Source organism: Neoarius graeffei, chromosome 20 (genome assembly GCF_027579695.1).
Source record: "Neoarius graeffei isolate fNeoGra1 chromosome 20, fNeoGra1.pri, whole genome shotgun sequence".
Classification (NCBI taxonomy): domain Eukaryota; kingdom Metazoa; phylum Chordata; class Actinopteri; order Siluriformes; family Ariidae; genus Neoarius; species Neoarius graeffei.
In genome coordinates, this window is record NC_083588.1 from 55727484 (window position 1) to 55746239 (window position 18756).

The 18756-nt window shown below is 40.8% G+C and overlaps 1 protein-coding gene across 2 annotated transcripts in view; it reads left to right on the forward strand.

The window, feature by feature from the left end:
- Positions 1-16604, forward strand: part of si:ch211-198m17.1 (mucin-2) — a 76948-nt gene extending 60344 nt beyond the window's left edge. The window contains exons 8-14 of one of the 2 annotated variants that reach the window (XM_060902045.1): positions 3063-3200; positions 3872-3914; positions 4098-4135; positions 4342-4435; positions 9369-9540; positions 11796-11807; positions 14837-16604. In XM_060902045.1, coding sequence (XP_060758028.1) covers positions 3063-3200; positions 3872-3914; positions 4098-4135; positions 4342-4435; positions 9369-9540; positions 11796-11807; positions 14837-14974 — 635 coding nt within the window. In that variant the 3' untranslated portion in view covers positions 14975-16604. The remainder of the gene's footprint in view (positions 1-3062; positions 3201-3871; positions 3915-4097; positions 4136-4341; positions 4436-9368; positions 9541-11795; positions 11808-14836) is intronic. The other variant, XM_060902046.1, reaches the window with a different exon arrangement.
- Positions 16605-18756: the final 2152 nt, after the last annotated feature.

Sequence of the window (18756 nt, forward strand, 5' to 3'; positions counted from 1 at the left end):
AGAGAAACATCGCCTTGCACACACCAATGCCTCCGATGGAATGTAGTCCTAGAACGGTCCGTGTATCATCCGATCATTCAAGTATTCCATTCAATCTGGAAAACGAGGTTGCGGTTTTTTTGCTAGAAATGGTGATCTCCGATGTAAATACCGTGCATCTGTTTGCTTCGCGGTGTGTCAGCTCCTCTGCGCTCTGTTTAGCTTGCTCATTCCATAGTGAAATTACATGCCTGTATGCAGCTTAAGTAGCCACGAGCTCAGCTCGTATCATACAGCTGATTCACGCAAAAAAAAAGACTTAAATCGTCACGTGAATGGCCCATATGGTAATTTACCCACACCCCCCAGCAGGCTACAGTCCTGACAAAAACGAGACAATCTGCAACAAAAAATGTATGCTTTTCCAACAAAACAATCTCATTCATCTCATCTCATCTCATTATCTCTAGCCGCTTTATCCTTCTACAGGGTCGCAGGCAAGCTGGAGCCTATCCCAGCTGACTACGGGCGAAAGGCGGGGTACACCCTGGACAAGTCGCCAGGTCATCACAGGGCTGACACATAGACACAGACAACCATTCACACCTACGGTCAATTTAGAGTCACCAGTTAACCTAACCTGCATGTCTTTGGACTGTGGGGGAAACCGGAGCACCCGGAGGAAACCCACACGGACACGGGGAGAACATGCAAACTCCGCACAGAAAGGCCCTCTCCGGCCATGGGGCTCGAACCCGGACCTTCTTGCTGTGAGGCGACAGCACTAACCACTACACCACCGTGCCGCCACAAAACAATCTATTATCTGAAATACTGATTGCATTCTTCAAGATCTCAACTTGCACATAATGGAAAAAAAACGAAAATCACAAATTTCGAAAAAAAAACGCTTCTTTTGCGATTATCTCGGATTCGTTTCGGCCGACATGCGTCCCTGGATTCGGTGAGAGGTCACATATGCCTCCGTGCTTTGGTAGTTCTTTAGCTCCTTGCCATCAGCGTTCTCACTAAGAATAAAATAATTGACAATGTCAACGTAGCTGACATCGGGACACAACTTCATGTTGTCTATCCATTCCATGAGGGTGGACGGATGGGGCACTTTGATCATTTTATCCCCAGAGCATGTCAGAAAATCGGACCCATGTAACCATCTTTTAATCTTCTTTGATCTTACCTACCTAGCAGTTAGTGTTAGCTACAAACATCAACACAGTGGAGTGGAAGAATGCTTACGTAGTGAGTTCATATGATAAATAAAGTGTGTGTGTGTGTGTGTGTGTGTGTGTGTGTGTGTGTATATATATATATATATATATATATATATATATATATATATATATATCACACACACACAGGACCAGTCAAAATGTTGGACACCCCTTCTAATTCAACAGTTTTTCTTTATTTTTATTAATTAAGTCACTTCATATCTTAAAGTAATGATTGATGTCGTTTCTCTTTACTTAGCTGAGTGGTTCTTGACATAATCTGGATTACTACAGTTGTGGAATAGGGCTGTTAACTGTATAATTATTATTATTATTTACTGTTTGATCTCAAATGCATTAAGAAGGCCAGAAATTGCACTAATTACCTTTTGACGAGGCACCTGTTAATTGAAAAGCATTCCAGGTGACGACCTCATGAAGCTGGTTAAGATAACACCAATAGTGTGCAAAGTGTCATCAAGGTAAACACTGACTACATTAAAGAATCTAAAGCAGGGGTGTCAAACATATGGCCCGTGGGCCACATCCAGCCTGCACAAAGATTCAAAATGGCCCAAACATCAACCAAAGATTTTCCCATTCTTTGCGTCAACCATAACCATGAAATGCAATTCATCATTTGTCCACTAGGTGGTGACAGCCCCCATCCATCCATTATCTGTAGCTGCTTATCCTGTGCAGGGTCACAAGCAAGCTGGAGCCTATCCCAGCTGACTACGGGCGAGAGGCGGGGTACACCCTGGACAAGTCACCAGATCATCACAGGGCTGACACATAGAGACAAACAACCATTCACACTCACAGTCAATTTAGAGTCACCAGTTAAAGGAACAGTCCACCGTACTTCCATAATGAAATATGCTCTTATCTGAATTGAGACGAGCTGCTCCGTACCTCTCCGAGCTTTGCGCGACCTCCCAGTCAGTCAGACGCGCTGTCACTCCTGTTAGCAATGTAGCTAGGCTCAGTATGGCCAATGGTATTTTTTGGGGCTGTAGTTAGATGCGACCAAACTCTTCCGCGTTTTTCCTGTTTACATAGGTTTATATGACCAGTGATATGAAACAAGTTCAGTTACACAAATTGAAACGTAGCGATTTTCTATGCTATGGAAAGTCCGCACTATAATGACAGGCGTACTAACACCTTCTGCACGCTTCGGCAGCGCATTGATATCTGAGCTCCGTATCAATGCGCTGCCGAAGCGCGCAGAAGGTGTTAGTACGCCTGTCATTATAGTGCGGACTTTCCATAGCATAGAAAATCATTACGTTTCAATTTGTGTAACTGAACTTGTTTCATATCACTGGTCATATAAACCTATGTAAACAGGAAAAACGCGGAAGAGTTTGGTCGCATCTAACTACAGCCCCAAAAAATACCATTGGCCATACTGAGCCTAGCTACATTGCTAACAGGAGTGACAGCGCATCTGACTGACTGGGAGGTCGCGCAAAGCTCGGAGAGGTACGGAGCAGCTTGTCTCAATTCAGATAAGAGCATATTTCATTATGGAAGTACGGTGGACTGTTCCTTTAACCTAACCTGCATGTCTTTGGACTGTGGGGTAAACCGGAGCACCCGGAGGAAACCCACGCGGACACGGGGAGAACATGCAAACTCCGCACAGAAAGGCTCCTGTCAGCTGCTGGGCTCGAACCCAGAACCTCCTCGCTGTGAGGCGACAGTGCTAACCACTACACCAGCGTGCTGCCTGTAAATCTCTAAATGTCGTTCGTGAGAAAATCAGTAAAATGTTTTGATAAATTTGAGTATTTTTTGTTTCTTTCTTCTCGCTCTTTCTTTCTTTCCTTGTATCTCTTTATATAGCTACGGAGCTTTGTGCTCAGGATCCACCTCCATGTGACACCAGCACCACGATGTGTAGCAGTAAATCAGATGGCCTTGCTATGTGCTTCTGCCAGCCGGGCTACATATCAACTGGATTTAGTAATAAAAGCTGTATGGGTATGTCATCATGTCCCTGTGTGTGTGTGTGCATGGGTGTGTGTGTGTTTGAATGAGCATACCGAGTTCTCCCAAAGGCATTCAAATTGCTTTAAAGTAACCATGAAATGTCTTTATTTGACTCTGGATATTGACGTACTTCCTCTTGAGCGATGAAACATTAAATTGCTTGGCTGATTGCACTTTTTTTCTTTTTATGGGGTCAGTTCATGTCTCAATGTCACACGCAATTGAATATATGGTCATCGACCACTTTACACCAAAACACCTGCTCTATCATGCAATTCTCCACTTAGTCAATGATGTGGCAGCAGTTCGATGCATAAAATCACACAGATACACATCAAGAGCTTCAGTTAACGTTCACATCAAACATCAGAATCAGAAGAAATTGTAATCTTGGTGATTTTGACTGGCATGGAAGTCTACAGTGACTCAAACATCCACTCTTTACATCTGCGGTGAGCAGAAAAGCATCTCAAAATGCAGAACAGAACAAAGGTTCTCATACTTTAACCACTTTAACTGTAAAATCAATTCCATTTGACCTTGTCAGTCCCAATCTAGTGAGGTTTTTAGGCAAAAAAAAAAAAGACAAAATTGATTCGACTTTTCAAGTATAACACACTCACACAAACTCTAACCGTAATCTGCCTGTTTTTTTTTTTCAGCCTGTCCCAGTGGCCAGAAAGCAGAAGGCCAAAAGTGTGTGCCGTAAGTAAATCTACCTTAAGTCGAACTCAAGGTTGGCTTTGTTATGATGATCGTCTCATGTGTTTGTATCTACTGCCCCCTAGTGCTGCAGTAATATATCAGCATGATAAAGAGATGCTAATAATATTGCTGTCGCTGTCACTGTCATTTTCAACACTTTTAATAGCGTCATTTATTTTCCAGGTGTGCGTTTGGTTATTCCGGCTTCAACTGCAATGACTGTAAGTTACGATCATTTTATTCAGGATTTCAAATGACCTCTATTATAATATCTCACAATACATATATAGTTTCAGGAAGGAAATTTTTGGGATAAGTCACGGAATGAAAAGGATCGTTAGTATTTTAAGTGAAATTACAAACTGCTTCTTTAATAAATTCCTTTTGTCCTGTATAAACAAACTAATGCTGTGTTTCTCTGTGGTAGCGGCGTTGTTGGCACTGGTGGTGGTTGCCGTTGTTTTAGGTGGGATTCTGCTAATCCTGGTTTTGGCCCTGATCATCTACTGTGCGATCTACGGGTGCGTACATGCAGGAGAAAATAAAATCGGTCACCACTTTGGAATTATATAGTTCCATCGGACCTTTATCTTATCTTATCCAAAATGTATTAAGGTTAGAAATACCTTTCTTCTGATTTTCATCAAAATATTGCTTTGAAGGATTAAAATATACTTTGCATATAATGTTGAAACATTTTATCAGGTCAGGATTTATGATATATTATTATATATAATATATAATAAATCCTAAGCTGATAAAATAATAAAAATATAGCAGATAAAAATATATATTTATATTATAAATATTTTATTTATAATAGTGTCATATTTAAAAATGTTTAAAAACACCTCATATTTAAAAATATAGCTGATAAAAATATATATGTATATTATTATAAAAATTAATGTATAATAACTTCATATATAAAAATGTTTAAAAACATTTCATAATTTAAAAATATAGCGGATAAAAATATATATTATTATAAAATTATGTATAATAGCTTCATATTTAAAATGTTTAAAAACATTTCATGTTTAAAAATATAGCTGATAAATATTTTATCATATTTTAAAAAAATGTTTAAAAACACTTCATATTTAAATACATAGCTGATAAAAATATATAATGTTTATATTATAAAAATTTATTTATAATAGGTTCACATTTAAAAATGTTTAAAAACATTTCATATTTCAAATATATTATATTTTAAAAATGTTTAAATATATAATATTTATATTATAAAAATTGATTTATATTAGCTTCATATTTAAAAATGATGGACACATGGTGTAAAATAAAATCCAGGGAAAATGGTCACTTATTCAAAATAAATAGCATGCAAATATCTCATCTCATTATCTCTAGCCGCTTTATCCTGTTCTACAGGGTCGCAGGCAAGCTGGAGCCTATCCCAGCTGACTACGGGCGAAAGGCGGGGTACACCCTGGACAAGTCGCCAGGTCATCACAGGGCTGACACACAGACACAGACAACCATTCACACTCACATTCACACCTACGGTCAATTTAGAGTCACCAGTTAACCTAACCTGCATGTCTTTGGACTGTGGGGGAAACCGGAGCACCCGGAGGAAACCCACGCGGACAACATGCAAACTCCGCACAGAAAGGCCCTCGCCGGCCACGGGGCTCGAACGCGGACCTTCTTGCTGTGAGGCGACAGTGCTAACCACTACACCACTGTGCCGCCCGCCTACAAATATGTTTATTAAAAAAAAAAGTCAGTAAGTCCATGGCACTAAAAGTTCATCTCATCATCTCTAGCTGCTTTATCCTTCTACAGGGTCGCAGGCAAGCTGGAGCCTATCCCAGCTGACTATGGGTGGAAGGCGGGGTACACCCTGGACAAGTTGCCAGGTCATCACAGGGCTGACACATAGACACAGACAACCATTCACACCTATGGTCAATTTAGAGTCACCAGTTAACCTAACCTGCATGACTGTGGGGGAAACCGGAGCACCCGGAGGAAACCCACGCGGACATGGGGAGAGCATGCAAACTCCACACAGAAAGGCCCTCGCCGGCCCCGGGGCTCGAACCCAGGACCTTCTTGCTGTGAGGCGACAGCGCTAACCACTACACCACCGTGCTGCCCACTAAAAGTTCATGTGCTAGTAAATTGTACACTTTTGTTAGACTCACTACACTTTAGCTTGGTTCCAGAAATAACCAGGAGGTGGAGGTTAGATGATGTAAGTGGCCAATGTGGATGTTAAAATCAGTTTTATAGCTATCAGTGTCCTGTGGAGTGAACTTAGGAAAATGTAACGAGTGTCAATTCTGAGCACGTTTAAGTTCAGGACTCTTGAGTAAAACAGATAAGAGTGCATTACAGTAATGTATTCTCCTTGTCGTGAAATGGGAAATGTGATTAGCTTCACTAGTGGTCCCCCAGTTTCCTGGTACGATTTTCTGCTCATTCAGACATAAAGGTGTCCCTTTTGGCTGTCATTAGCAATTTAAGAGTGGTTTTAAAATAGCATGCTGAAAATGAAATGCAATGCAGGGACACTAAATTGTTTTGTGGACATTAGTGACAGTAAATGTAGCGAAAACTGGATAGAACATACCGTATGGCGTGTTCATTGGTTTGGTTGCACTGGCAAGAAGAAGGAATAACAAGCTGTTATAACATGCTGTGATTGGAAAATAATCCATTTCTGGGTCGTCACTGGAACGCAGCTTTGTATCAAGTTGTGTCACGTTAGGCCATAGGGAAGCCATGGCCTAAAAATTAGAGAAGCAGCTTTGGGACCAAAGGGTTGTCAGTTCAATTCCCTAGACCAGCAGGAATGGTTAAAGTGTACCCAACCCCCATCTGCTCATTGCTGTGGGTATGTCAGGGTCCTGTTGTGCCGGTACGTTGCTCTGGGTAAGAGCGTCTGCTATCTTGTCTGCCTGTAATGTCACGTCACCCTGTTGTTGATTATTTCCTATAACAGCATGACACCAAGTGTTTTATTCCTTACACAAGCTTTAAATTGTTTCTGATGCAGTTTTTGTTACAGAATTAGAGACATCTTGAGTCTCTAATCAAGTTTAAAAGCACTATAAAGAAAACGAATCTTACTAGTGGCACATTGTGCAAATGTAATATTTGTGATCATCCATCTCATCCATCCATTATCTGTAGCCGCTTTATCCTGTTCTACAGGGTCGCAGGCAAGCTGGAGCCTATCCCAGCTGACTATGGGTGAGAGGCGGGGTACACCCTGGACAAGTCGCCAGGTCATCACAGGGCCGACACATAGACACAGACAACCATTCACACTCAATTTAGAGCCACCAATTAGCCTAACCTACACGTCTTTGGGGGAAACCGGAGCAAACCCATGCAGACATGGGGAGAACATGCAAACTCCACACAGAAAGACCCCTGTCGGCTTCTGGGCTCAAACCCAGAACCTTCTTGCTGTAAGGCGCCAGTGCTAACCACTATACCACCATGCCACGCTTTTTAAATTTAATATTATGTCTTATATAAGACCTCATTGATATATTTATCTATTATAGTAGTTTAATGTGAGCGGCACGGTGGTGTAGTGGTTAGCGCTGTCGCCTCACAGCAAGAAGGTCCTGGGTTCGAGCCCCGGGGCCGGCGAGGGCCTTTCTGTGTGGAGTTTGCATGTTCTCCCCATGTCCGCGTGGGTTTCCTCCGGGTGCTCCGGTTTCCCCCACAGTCCAAAGACATGCAGGTTAGGTTGACTGGTGACTCTAAATTGACCGTAGGTGTGAATGTGAGTGTGAATGGTTGTCTGTGTCTATGTGTCAGCCCTGTGATGACCTGGCGACTTGTCCAGGGTGTACCCCGCCTTTCGCCCGTAGTCAGCTGGGATAGGCTCCAGCTTGCCTGCGACCCTGTAGAAGGATAAAGCGGCTAGAGATGATGAGATGAGATCTGAGACATCTTGATTCTCTAATCAAGTTTAAAAGCACTATAGCACTATTAGCTCGAATGTATTTGCTATGAGTCTTTGACTCATTATACCGTACATATCGATGATAAATAAAGTCTTGATTGATTGATCCTTCCCAACTTCCCTGGAAAAACAACAACAACATCACAAAACTATCCTTGCATGCGGAGCTTACAATTTCAGTCAGGACATGACAGAATTTTTTTTCTTGCATTCCAACAGCAGACTTTGTGATCCTGATATCTCCAAAATTTGCATTAATGTGACCCCAAAGTTTCACCAAATGTGTTTGCTTATTGTGTATCATCATACATGATGGCATTAAAGACTGTTGTGTCCATATTGCGTGAGTCCCCATATGGACGATCAGTATATTTATCCAGAAGTGGAAAGTATTTTGAATGAGAAATTCAATAATATACAGAATGTTACAGGTCAGAATTGTTGGTCAGGTGGAATTTTTTAACCTAGGTTAGAATTTTTAACCCAGTTCATAATTTGCTACTTGTATTTGGGAGACGTACTATATCTAGAATGAGGTTGAAGGTTAGGATTTGGGAAGACTTTGTATTTTCAACTACTTGATGATGTAATAAGACTGGACTCGTTAATAAATTCAAAATATACATATATCACTCCTTCCATTGCAGTCATTGCTGGTCTAGTGGTGAAGATGTTGGGTTAAGTATCAGAAGGTTCTGAGTTTAAATCCCAGTTACACTACCATTCAAAAGTTTGGGGTCACTTTGAAATGTCCTTATTTTTGAAAGAAAAGCACTGTTCTTTTCAATGAAGATCACTTTAAACTAATCAGAAATCCACTCTATACATTGCTAATGTGGTAAATGACTATTCTAGCTGCAAATGTCTGGTTTTTGGTGCAATATCTACATAGGTGTATAGAGGCCCATTTCCAGCAACTCTCACTCCAGTGTTCTAATGGTACAATGTGTTTGCTCATTGCCTCAGAAGGCTAATGGATGATTAGAAAACCCTTGTACAATCATGTTAGCACAGCTGAAAACAGTTGAGCTCTTTAGAGAAGCTATAAAACTGACCTTCCTTTGAGCAGATTGAGTTTCTGGAGCATCACATTTGTGGGGTCGATTAAATGCTCAAAATGGCCAGAAAAATGTCTTGACTATATTTTCTATTCATTTTACAACTTATGGTGGTAAATAAAAGTGTGACTTTTCATGGAAAACACAAAATTGTCTGGGTGACCCCAAACTTTTGAACGGTAGTGTAAGTATGAAAAAAAATGCTAATTAGGGAGACAAGAGAAAATACTCGGTTGGTGTAGACAATGAGGAGGTGCATGGAAAAAGAGAGACAAAAGAAGTGATGGAAAATCCCTTTGAAGAATCTTCGATAAGCCAAAATTTTACCTACGTTGGAAATTCTGAACTAGGTTAAAAAATTTAACCCAGGTCAAATAAAAAATCAACTAGGTTGAAATTTTTTGACCTGTAACATATACATGTTCTGTGTGTGTGTGTTCACAGGACAAAGCATGCCTCCAGCCCCTTAAGTCCTTACTCCTCAGACGAGTTTAAGACTTGGTCCTCTCAACCAGTCATTCCCATCCCTCGTGCATCTCTTGGCCACAGTGCTCACTCTGAGCTCTATGGTACGGAGATGCCCATGCCAGACAGAAGAAAACCCAGCAACGGCTTGGTAAGTTCCCGCAAGTCCTGGTCTACTTCGCCTCGACACGTTTTCTAAATCCCGCCAGTTATTGCTCATCTCACAGTGGACGTCATTTGCTTCAATTATTTATTTAATTCTTATTAACAGATCTATCCGGCTGTTATATAATGCATGACCCACTGTGTGTATGATGATAACTGATATGCACACTTGCTTGTATTTGACTTGCCCAATAATGATGATAATTGAAATGATGAGAGCACTGCTGCCACCACCAATGTACACGATGATGAGATCTTTCACAAAGCTCTATCATTTTCCTGCCTGTAAGTACAGAACAGACCTTATACCCAGTGAGACATTTACGAGAAGTTGAAGGTTTCAGTGACTTTCTTTCAGTGAAAAGATTATGATACAGTCTGGTCTGGAAAGAAATCAGTCCCAGCCTCACCTTGCTTCTTCAAACCATTCGGTGTATTTATTAATACTCTCAGTAACACAACTCGGTTACACAAAAATCCAGAATAATCTGCTTTAAGACAAAATCTGATATCGATTTATCTTCGAAAGATAAATGGCCTGCTAGTCCATTTATACCAGCCACCCATAGTTGCCTGTGGAGTAATATATCAAATTACTATCCATACAGGACACTTTTTCCATGGAATAAAAAACATGTTCTATTCCCTTCTAGTAGATTTCATTCATTTGGTTTGATAGCATGCAATACTGTTAGCACATCGCTTATCCTAAGTGTATTACGCCACTCTACCCAATGGAGAATGAGCGTTGAATATCTCATCTCATTATCTGTAGCCGCTTTATCCTGTTCTACAGGGTCGCAGGCAAGCTGGAGCCTATCCCAGCTGACTACGGGCGAAAGGCGGGGTACACCCTGGAAAAGTCGCCAGGTCATCACAGGGCTGACACATAGACACAGACAACCATTCACACTCACATTCACACCTACGGTCAATTTAGAGTCACCAGTTAACCTAACCTGCATGTCTTTGGACTGTGGGGGAAACCGGAGCACCCGGAGGAAACCCACGCGGACACGGGGAGAACATGCAAACTCCACACAGAAAGGCCCTCGCCGGCCACGGGGCTCGAACCTGGACCTTCTTGCTGTGAGGCGACAGCGCTAACCACTACACCACCGTGCCGCCCGCGTTGAATATGGTTTATGATATTGCATGGTTGTCAAGACATCATGACGTCACACGATGTGAATATTCAGTGAGAAAGTTTTCTGCTGCGCGTGCACAGAAGCATTTCTTTGTTCGCAGGGAAAGAGAAAGATGCGATGAATACCTGAAAGCCTACCAAAACTTAATTAGATATTCTTCACGCATATTTACAAGAGAAAAACATACCAACGGACATCGAAAGACTGGAAAAGAGACAAGTCAGAGACGTAAAACTTCTGTTCTAGCGAGCGACTGTGACAATTTGTAAACAAACATGGCCGCCAGGTTTGCTTTGTTAAAAGCAGAAGATTTTGAGAGAATTCTGAAAGAGAAAGACACATTGAACACCCGAAAGGAATGTGTATGTATAATAATAATAATAATATCGGCGGGGCGGCACGGTGGTGTAGTGGTTAGCGCTGTCGCCTCACAGCAAGAACGTCCGCGTTCGAGCCCCGTGGCCGGCGAGGGCCTTTCTGTGTGGAGTTTGCATGTTCTCCCCGTGTCCGCGTGGGTTTCCTCCGGGTGCTCCGGTTTCCCCCACAGTCCAAAGACATGCAGGTTAGGTTAACTGGTGACTCTAAATTGACCGTAGGTGTGAATGCGAGTGTGAATGGTTGTCTGTGTCTATGTGTCAGCCCTGTGGTGACCTGGTGACTTGTCCAGGGTGTACCCCGCCTCTCGCCCGTAGTCAGCTGGGATAGGCTCCAGCTTGCCTGCGACCCTGTAGAACAGGATAAAGCGGCTAGAGATAATGACATGAGATGAGATAATATTGGCTGGCGTTGAGTGGTATATCAGATACATTCCATTCAGCTAGCATGATATTGAATGAGTCGAAGACATACATATACATATCTCTTGTTAGTCAGTGCTCACTGGGTACTCCCAAATGGACTTCCAAGAAGATAGAGACTTGAGAAGGAACATACTTATGAATGTTTGATGGATTTCTTTGCATCACACATTAACACCTTCTTAAACCTCTGTGTGTGTGTGTGTGTGTGTGTGCGCTGTTGTTGATATGCATGTGATGTCCATCTCGCTTTACCTTGCATGTTCCTCAATCCCTCCATTTTGATGCTTTACAAGTTAAGAGGAAAGGTAAGACACGACAAGACAAGGTCTTGTCTGCTGATCTGCTCTCTTATCCAGCCCAATCAAATAGTTTTGGGTTTGCATGTGTGGCTGCTGGTGGTGGTCAGGTCCCCGTTTTCTCATCAGATCACTTTACTACTCACAACACAACACAATGAAACCACTGTATCATGCAAAACAGGTTTTTCAAAAATAAAGGCTATTGCTACGTTCAAACGGAGTCGTGTCTGCTGTGTTTGCAAGAAGATTAAACATAAGCAGCCGATAATTTTTTTGACACCTCCATGTCATGCGTTTTCATGTTGTAATGCCAATGCTAAGTTTTTTCAACTACCAAATGGTGGGACTAAGGTGCTAACATGTGCTTCCTGTGAGACGTGAAGCTACGCTGCATCACAGGGCAGTATAACATACTTGGAAGCAAGCGCCGTCTACCCTCTTCTGCATACATGACCTCAGAGATGCCTTAGTTCTCAAGGCTTTTAAGACTTTTACCAACAAATGAGGTAAATGTTGATATTCTGAACAGCTTGGCCCATTTCCACTGTCAGTCTGTCTGCCATTAGACTTAAAAGCTGCATATATGCTTGCTAGCTTGTGGAATAAACAGCTATACTGCAGAAATGCTGCAGAAGTATTGCTCCATTTGGGTCAAATTGGGTCATGTTTGTCGTATGAACAGCTTCGTCTTAGTAATTAATTCATTTTATGACAGCTTTGACTGAGCTCACGGCTCATGATGCAGTGTTGTGTCGTTATTATTCAGTATGGTGGAAACCATGAACATTCGCTTCGTGGTCAAATTGTAGTTGTTCAAAGTCATTTCTTAGTCATTTACCAAGACATCTGAGGCAAATTTGATTTTTGAGCTGGTTTTGTTTCCACCGTCAGTCTTCTTTTACTTGTAATATTCTGAACAGCTATGTAATAACTACAGTGGTGCTTGAAAGTTTGTGAACCCTTTAGAATTTCCTATATTTCTGCATAAATATGACCTAAAACATCATCATATTTTCACACAAGTCCTAAAAGTAGATAAAGAGAACCCAGTTAAACAAATGAGACAAAAATATTATACTTGGTCACTTATTTATTGAGGAAAATGATCCAATATTACATATCTGTGAGTGGCAAAAGTATGTGAACCTCTAGGATTAGCAGTTAATTCGAAGGTGAAATTAGAGTCAGGTGTTTTCATTCAATGGGATGACAATCAGGCGTGAGTGGGCACCCTGTTTTATTTAAAGAACAGGGATCTATCAAAGTCTGATCTTCACAACACATGTTTGTGGAAGTGTATCTTGACACGAACAAAGGAGATTTCTGAGGACCTCAGAAAAAGCGTTGTTGATGCTCATCAGGCTGGAAAAGGTTACAAAACCATCTCTAAAGAGTTTGGACTCCACCAATCCACAGTCAGACAGATTGTGTACAAATGGAGGAAATTCAAGACCATTGTTACCCTCCCCAGGAGTGGTCGAACAGCAAAGATCACTCCATGAGCAGTGTGTGTAATAGTCGGCGAGGTCACAAAGGACCCCAAGGTAACTTCTAAGCAACTGAAGACCTCTCTCACATTAACATTAGCCAATGTTCATGAGTCCACCATCAGGAGAACACTGAACAACAATGGTGTGCATGGCACGGTTGCAAGGAGAAAGCCACTGCTCTCCAAAAAGAACATTGCTGCTCATCTGCAGTTTGCTAAAGATCATGTGGACAAGCCAGAAGGCTATTGGAAAATGTTTTGTGGACAAATGAGATCAAAATAGAACTTTTTGGTTTCAATGAGAAGCGTTATGTTTGGAGAAAGGAAAGCACTGCATTCCAACATAAGAACCTTATCCCTTCTGTGAAACATGGTGGTGGTAGTATCATGGTTTGGGCCTGTTTTGCTGCATCTGGGCCAGGATGGTTTGCCATCATTGTTGGAACAAGGAATTCTGAATTATACCAGCAAATTCCAAAGGAAAATATCAGGACATCTGTCCATGAACTGAATCTCAAGAGAAGGTGGGTCATGCAGCAAGACAGCAACCCTAAGCATACAAGTCGTTCTACCAAAGAATGGTTAAAGAAGAATAAAGTTAATGTTTTGGAATGGCCAAGTCAAAGTCCTGACCTTAATCCAATCGAATTGTTGTGGAAAGACCTGAAGCGAGCAGTTCATGTGAGGAAACCCACCAACATCCCAGAGTTGAAGCTGTTCTGTATGGAGGAATGGGCCAAAATTCCTCCAAGCCGGTGTGCAGGACTGATCAACAGTTACCGGAAACGTTTAGTTGCAGTTATTGCTGCACAAGGGGGTCACACCAGATACTGAACGCAAAGGTTCACATACTTTTGCCACTCACAGATATGTAATATTGGATCATTTTCCTCAATAAATAAATGACCAAGTATAATATTTTTATCTCATTTGTTTAACTGGGTTCTCTTTATCTACTTTTAGGACTTGTGTGAAAATCCGATGATGTTTTAGGTCATATTTATGCAGAAATATAGAAAATTCTAAAGGGTTCACAAACTTTCAAGCACCACTGTAGCTGTATTGTTAGCCTGGAGTTGTTAGCATTCAATGCTAAGTGTAATTGCACTTTTTAACAGTTATTTTATTTGTTTGAAGCCTTTTCTTAAAAATGTAACATCATACCTGAGAGAAATGTTGATATTCCAGACAGTTTTGTCTCCTTTTTATTGTCACTTTGCCTTTACATTGTCAGTATAACAGACATAATCGCGATGTGCTAGCTAAATAATTAGCTGTCATCTTTAACTCGCCTATATTCCCCAGTTGCCAGGCATGAAAGCATAAATTAACGACTTCCATTTGAACGTACAGTGTATGTCCTACTTGCTTTGCATGGTTTTTCTTTAGTTATTAAATCAGCTGACCAACTTTTTTATTGTGTCATGACAGACATTTAGTTATCCTCCTGCATGATGGGTGATATAAGGGGTGAAAGACAGAGATGTATAGTTTCAAGGCTTACGTTGATCAATTGATCTAATATTCGCTGCTGCTTCTCTTTCAGGTGGGCTCCTACGACCTCATGCCATTAGATGACATGAAAACTTTTAAGGGCAAAAACCCCTCTCACTATTCTTACTTGGTTGAAGGCCGTGAAAACCCTTACTTCAGTTCAGCAGATGAGCAAATGACGGCATCATGAGTGGAGACGAGAGGAGACTGGTTAATACGTAGGACACTTGTGAAGTGTAGGAGATGACGAAGATGGGTGTAAACCCAGTCTTTCATACTCTTTGGTCCAGTTTCAGCTCTGTTGAGGAAAATTCTGTATATCTGTTCCTCCTTCCAATCTGTTTTATGTAAAACTGTAAAATGTCTTTGTAACAGATGGCTTTGAGTTCTTTAACATATTGCTAGCATTGGCTTTACAGCTGCTTTCATAAAGTCTTAACCCCTTAACTCCTTATGTTCACTGTTTAACAATTAGCAATTAATATCTCTTTGACCCAGACCATGTCTTTAGTCCAGTATACACTACCGTATGTGGCCAAAAGCATACATGTCAACCTTTGGTCAATCAAACCTGTATAACCAACCTCCAAAATCCGTATTTCCCTTATAAAATCCGTATAAGATGCAAATTAAAATAATTTACCTAAAATTTGAATGATAATTAACAATGATATATCCCAGTTACTTTTTATTCAATATTAATAACAATAAACCTTCAGAATGAATACAAAGCTCCAATGTTTGACAAAAACATAAAGTGTTATCAGCGTAGTTACGAAGGAAATACTTCGTTGTTTGGAGACGGGTTTCACTGCGCGAGACTTCATATTAGCCACAAAGTCAGAAAAATCTGTTCGTAAAATTACGTTATAATGACCAAATACAATGAAAAGTATTTTTCCAGTCTCACCTGTGAAAGGTAATCCCATGTGATCTCGTTTGGACGGTAAACCTGTTGGTACAGTTAAACGCAGCACATGAATGAGGCATCTTTATTCTTGGCTACTGTCTAGACGCTATACCAGAGACGGTTGAAGAATCTCCACTTTGCCACATCCAATATGGCGGCGAGGATGACGTATGATTCTACGCAGAAGGCGGCGTCTATGTTTATATGTCTATGACTTCACAGTTGGCGGGATTCTCGCAATGCGGTGTGCGCATGATCAAAAGTGGAACGAAGTCTCGCTACCACAAGATAACGCGCGATTTCATAAGACTCTTTACTGGCTGTCTGTGGTGTACAGTACGTTTGTAAATGTTATGCGCTCTTTTATCATCGTGGGAATTGATTATAGCTCTAAATAAATATTGAAGTTTTTTTAAAGAATCCGTATAACTTTATTTATACGCCCGTATACTACGTTTATTGAATCAAATCCATATAAAATACGGACATTCCGTATAGGTTGACATGTATGCAAAAGTATCCAGACACCTGCCCATCACACCCATACTTGTTGTTGGAGTTGGTCCCTACCCTTTTCTGGGAAGGCTTTCCACTAGATTTTGGAGCATGGCTGTGGGGATTTGTGCTCAGTTCATCTCACATATTGAGTGGAGTTGATGTCAGGGCTCTGTGCAGGTCATTGAGTTCTTAAACATCAACCTTTTAATATAAACGTTTGGGCTTGACCTGTTTTCTTCTAGTGAAGGAAAATCTTAATGTTACAACAAAGAAAGATAATAAAGTGTGTGCTCCTAACTTTTTGACAATAATTTGAAGGCTGGGCGGCACGGTGGTGTAGTGGTTAGCGCTGTCGCCTCACAGCAAGAAGGTCCTGGGTTCGAGCCCCGGGGCCGGCGAGGGCCTTTCTGTGTGGAGTTTGCATGTTCTCCCCGTGTCCGCGTGGGTTTCCTCCGGGTGCTCCGGTTTCCCCCACAGTCCAAAGACATGCAGGTTAGGTTAACTGGTGACTCTAAATTGACCGTAGGTGTGAATGTGGGTGTGAATGGTTGTCTGTGTCTATGTGTCAGCCCTGTGATGACCTGGCGACTTGTCCAGGGTGTACCCCGCCTTTCGCCCGTAGTCAGCTGGGATAGGCTCCAGCTTGCCTGCGACCCTGTAGAAGGATAAAGCGGCTAGAGATAATGAGATGAGATGAGATGAGATTTGAAGGCTGTCAAGATATGGGTGTAATGGGCAGGTGTCCACATACTTTTGGTCATGTAGTGTATCAAATCTTGATCATAATAATTAGCCATACAGCAAGCAAACAATATTGCTTCTCTCATCTGGTTGTATTTTCTTGAAAGAGAGGGATGGCTTCGGCTTGGTAGCGTTTTCATCCAGCCCACTCTTGAATCAGAGAAATCTTTTTGTTGTCCTTACTTTCAACACTTTTATTTCACCTTATTATTCTCAGGTGAATATAATCAGGGCTTGGTTTCCCAAAAGTACTGTAAGTAATGTAAAATCATCGTAACTAGTAGAAATTGTGTTTATTGTCATGTTCGCTCTACAACTGAACGATGACGTTTTATACAGTGTGTTGCAAAAATATTCACTTCCTTTGAACATTTCCATATTTTATAGTGTTACAACCTGGAACTGAAATGGCTGTAATGGAGTTATATGGCTTGAATCTGCACAAAATATCCCAGAACATTGAACTGGAAGAAGAATCAATATAGTTTGTAAAAGAAAAAAAGATGTGATTGCATAAGTATTCACCCCCTATTGATTTAAAACCTCTCAATTCGTTCTCAGAATTCACGCAATTAGTTAAGAGTTTGTTACCTAAAAAAACAGCATTATGAAGTTCAAGGAATCATGTTAAATAAAAAAAAAGTCCCTTAGAGCAACATTAAGTCATGGAAAGAATATGCTACAACTATGATGAAACCATCATGTCTATACATGGTGTGTGTTTGGTTTTATTCATGATTTTTTGTGTCACTCTGAATCGGGCTGTAAACGAGTCATCCCACATCATTGGGGTCATCCAATTAGTGTCATCCATTGACCAATTTTAATATTATCTTATCTATTATATTTTATACTATCCACAGTCATTGGATATGAGCAATCACATGCTCTGATTGGCGACTCTACTACTAGGCTGTCAGCTCATATACTGTGAGTAGAGAAAAACAAAATGGCGGTGCATGTTGCTGAACCAACCGAGGATGAAATAAAAACTCTACTTGAAAACAAAACCCCAAAATACAAAAAAAGCAACAAAAAATGGAAGGAAAGTATTTGATGGCAAGAATGCATCTTTTTTTTCAAGGATTATTATAAAAGCATTTTTCACAAATTGCTACTGTCATTTCGCCAGTTTGATTACATTCTCAGTGGAAATTATTTTGTCGGATGTTTTGTATAAAGTTTTTATTTATTGAATTTGCAAAAAATAAAAAAAAAGCTCCGTTTCTCAAAATCCAGTGAATGTGGCTCGAATAAAACAGTTATTCCACTCACTCTCCTCGTACATGGCTTATAGCCAATTCGGTGCTACGCGCCTCATTGGCTATCAGCTCATATACGACTTGATTTCTTGGAATAACTGTTAAATATCCACTAGAATGAAAAACTGCTTTAGGAAGAGAAAACTGTCAAGAAGAGAGACTTTAGATCAAATAATTTTGCTTCCCAGCATTTTCTGAATGTTGGAAATCCACTCACTCATTCCATCATCACAACTACTTCTGAATCAGGGCCAGATTTAATCACTGTTGTACTGTGACTGTTTTACTGTTTTCATTTCACCTTTTTGTCTCACTTCTGCACTTTTTTGCACATGTTTTAGGATGCTATAAGTAGGGCATCGCAATATGGAGAGAAAATGACATCACAATAATTAAAACGTATTAAAAGTTGTGATAAAGACGACTAAATGATGTATTGTGTTGCCTTAGATATAAATGAATGTTTAAGAAGGGTTGAAGCTCTTTGTTCGAGGGCTAGTGATTCATTTCTCCAAAGGGACTTGTTTTTGTGCACACTCTGGTATTAATTATTTCTGTACG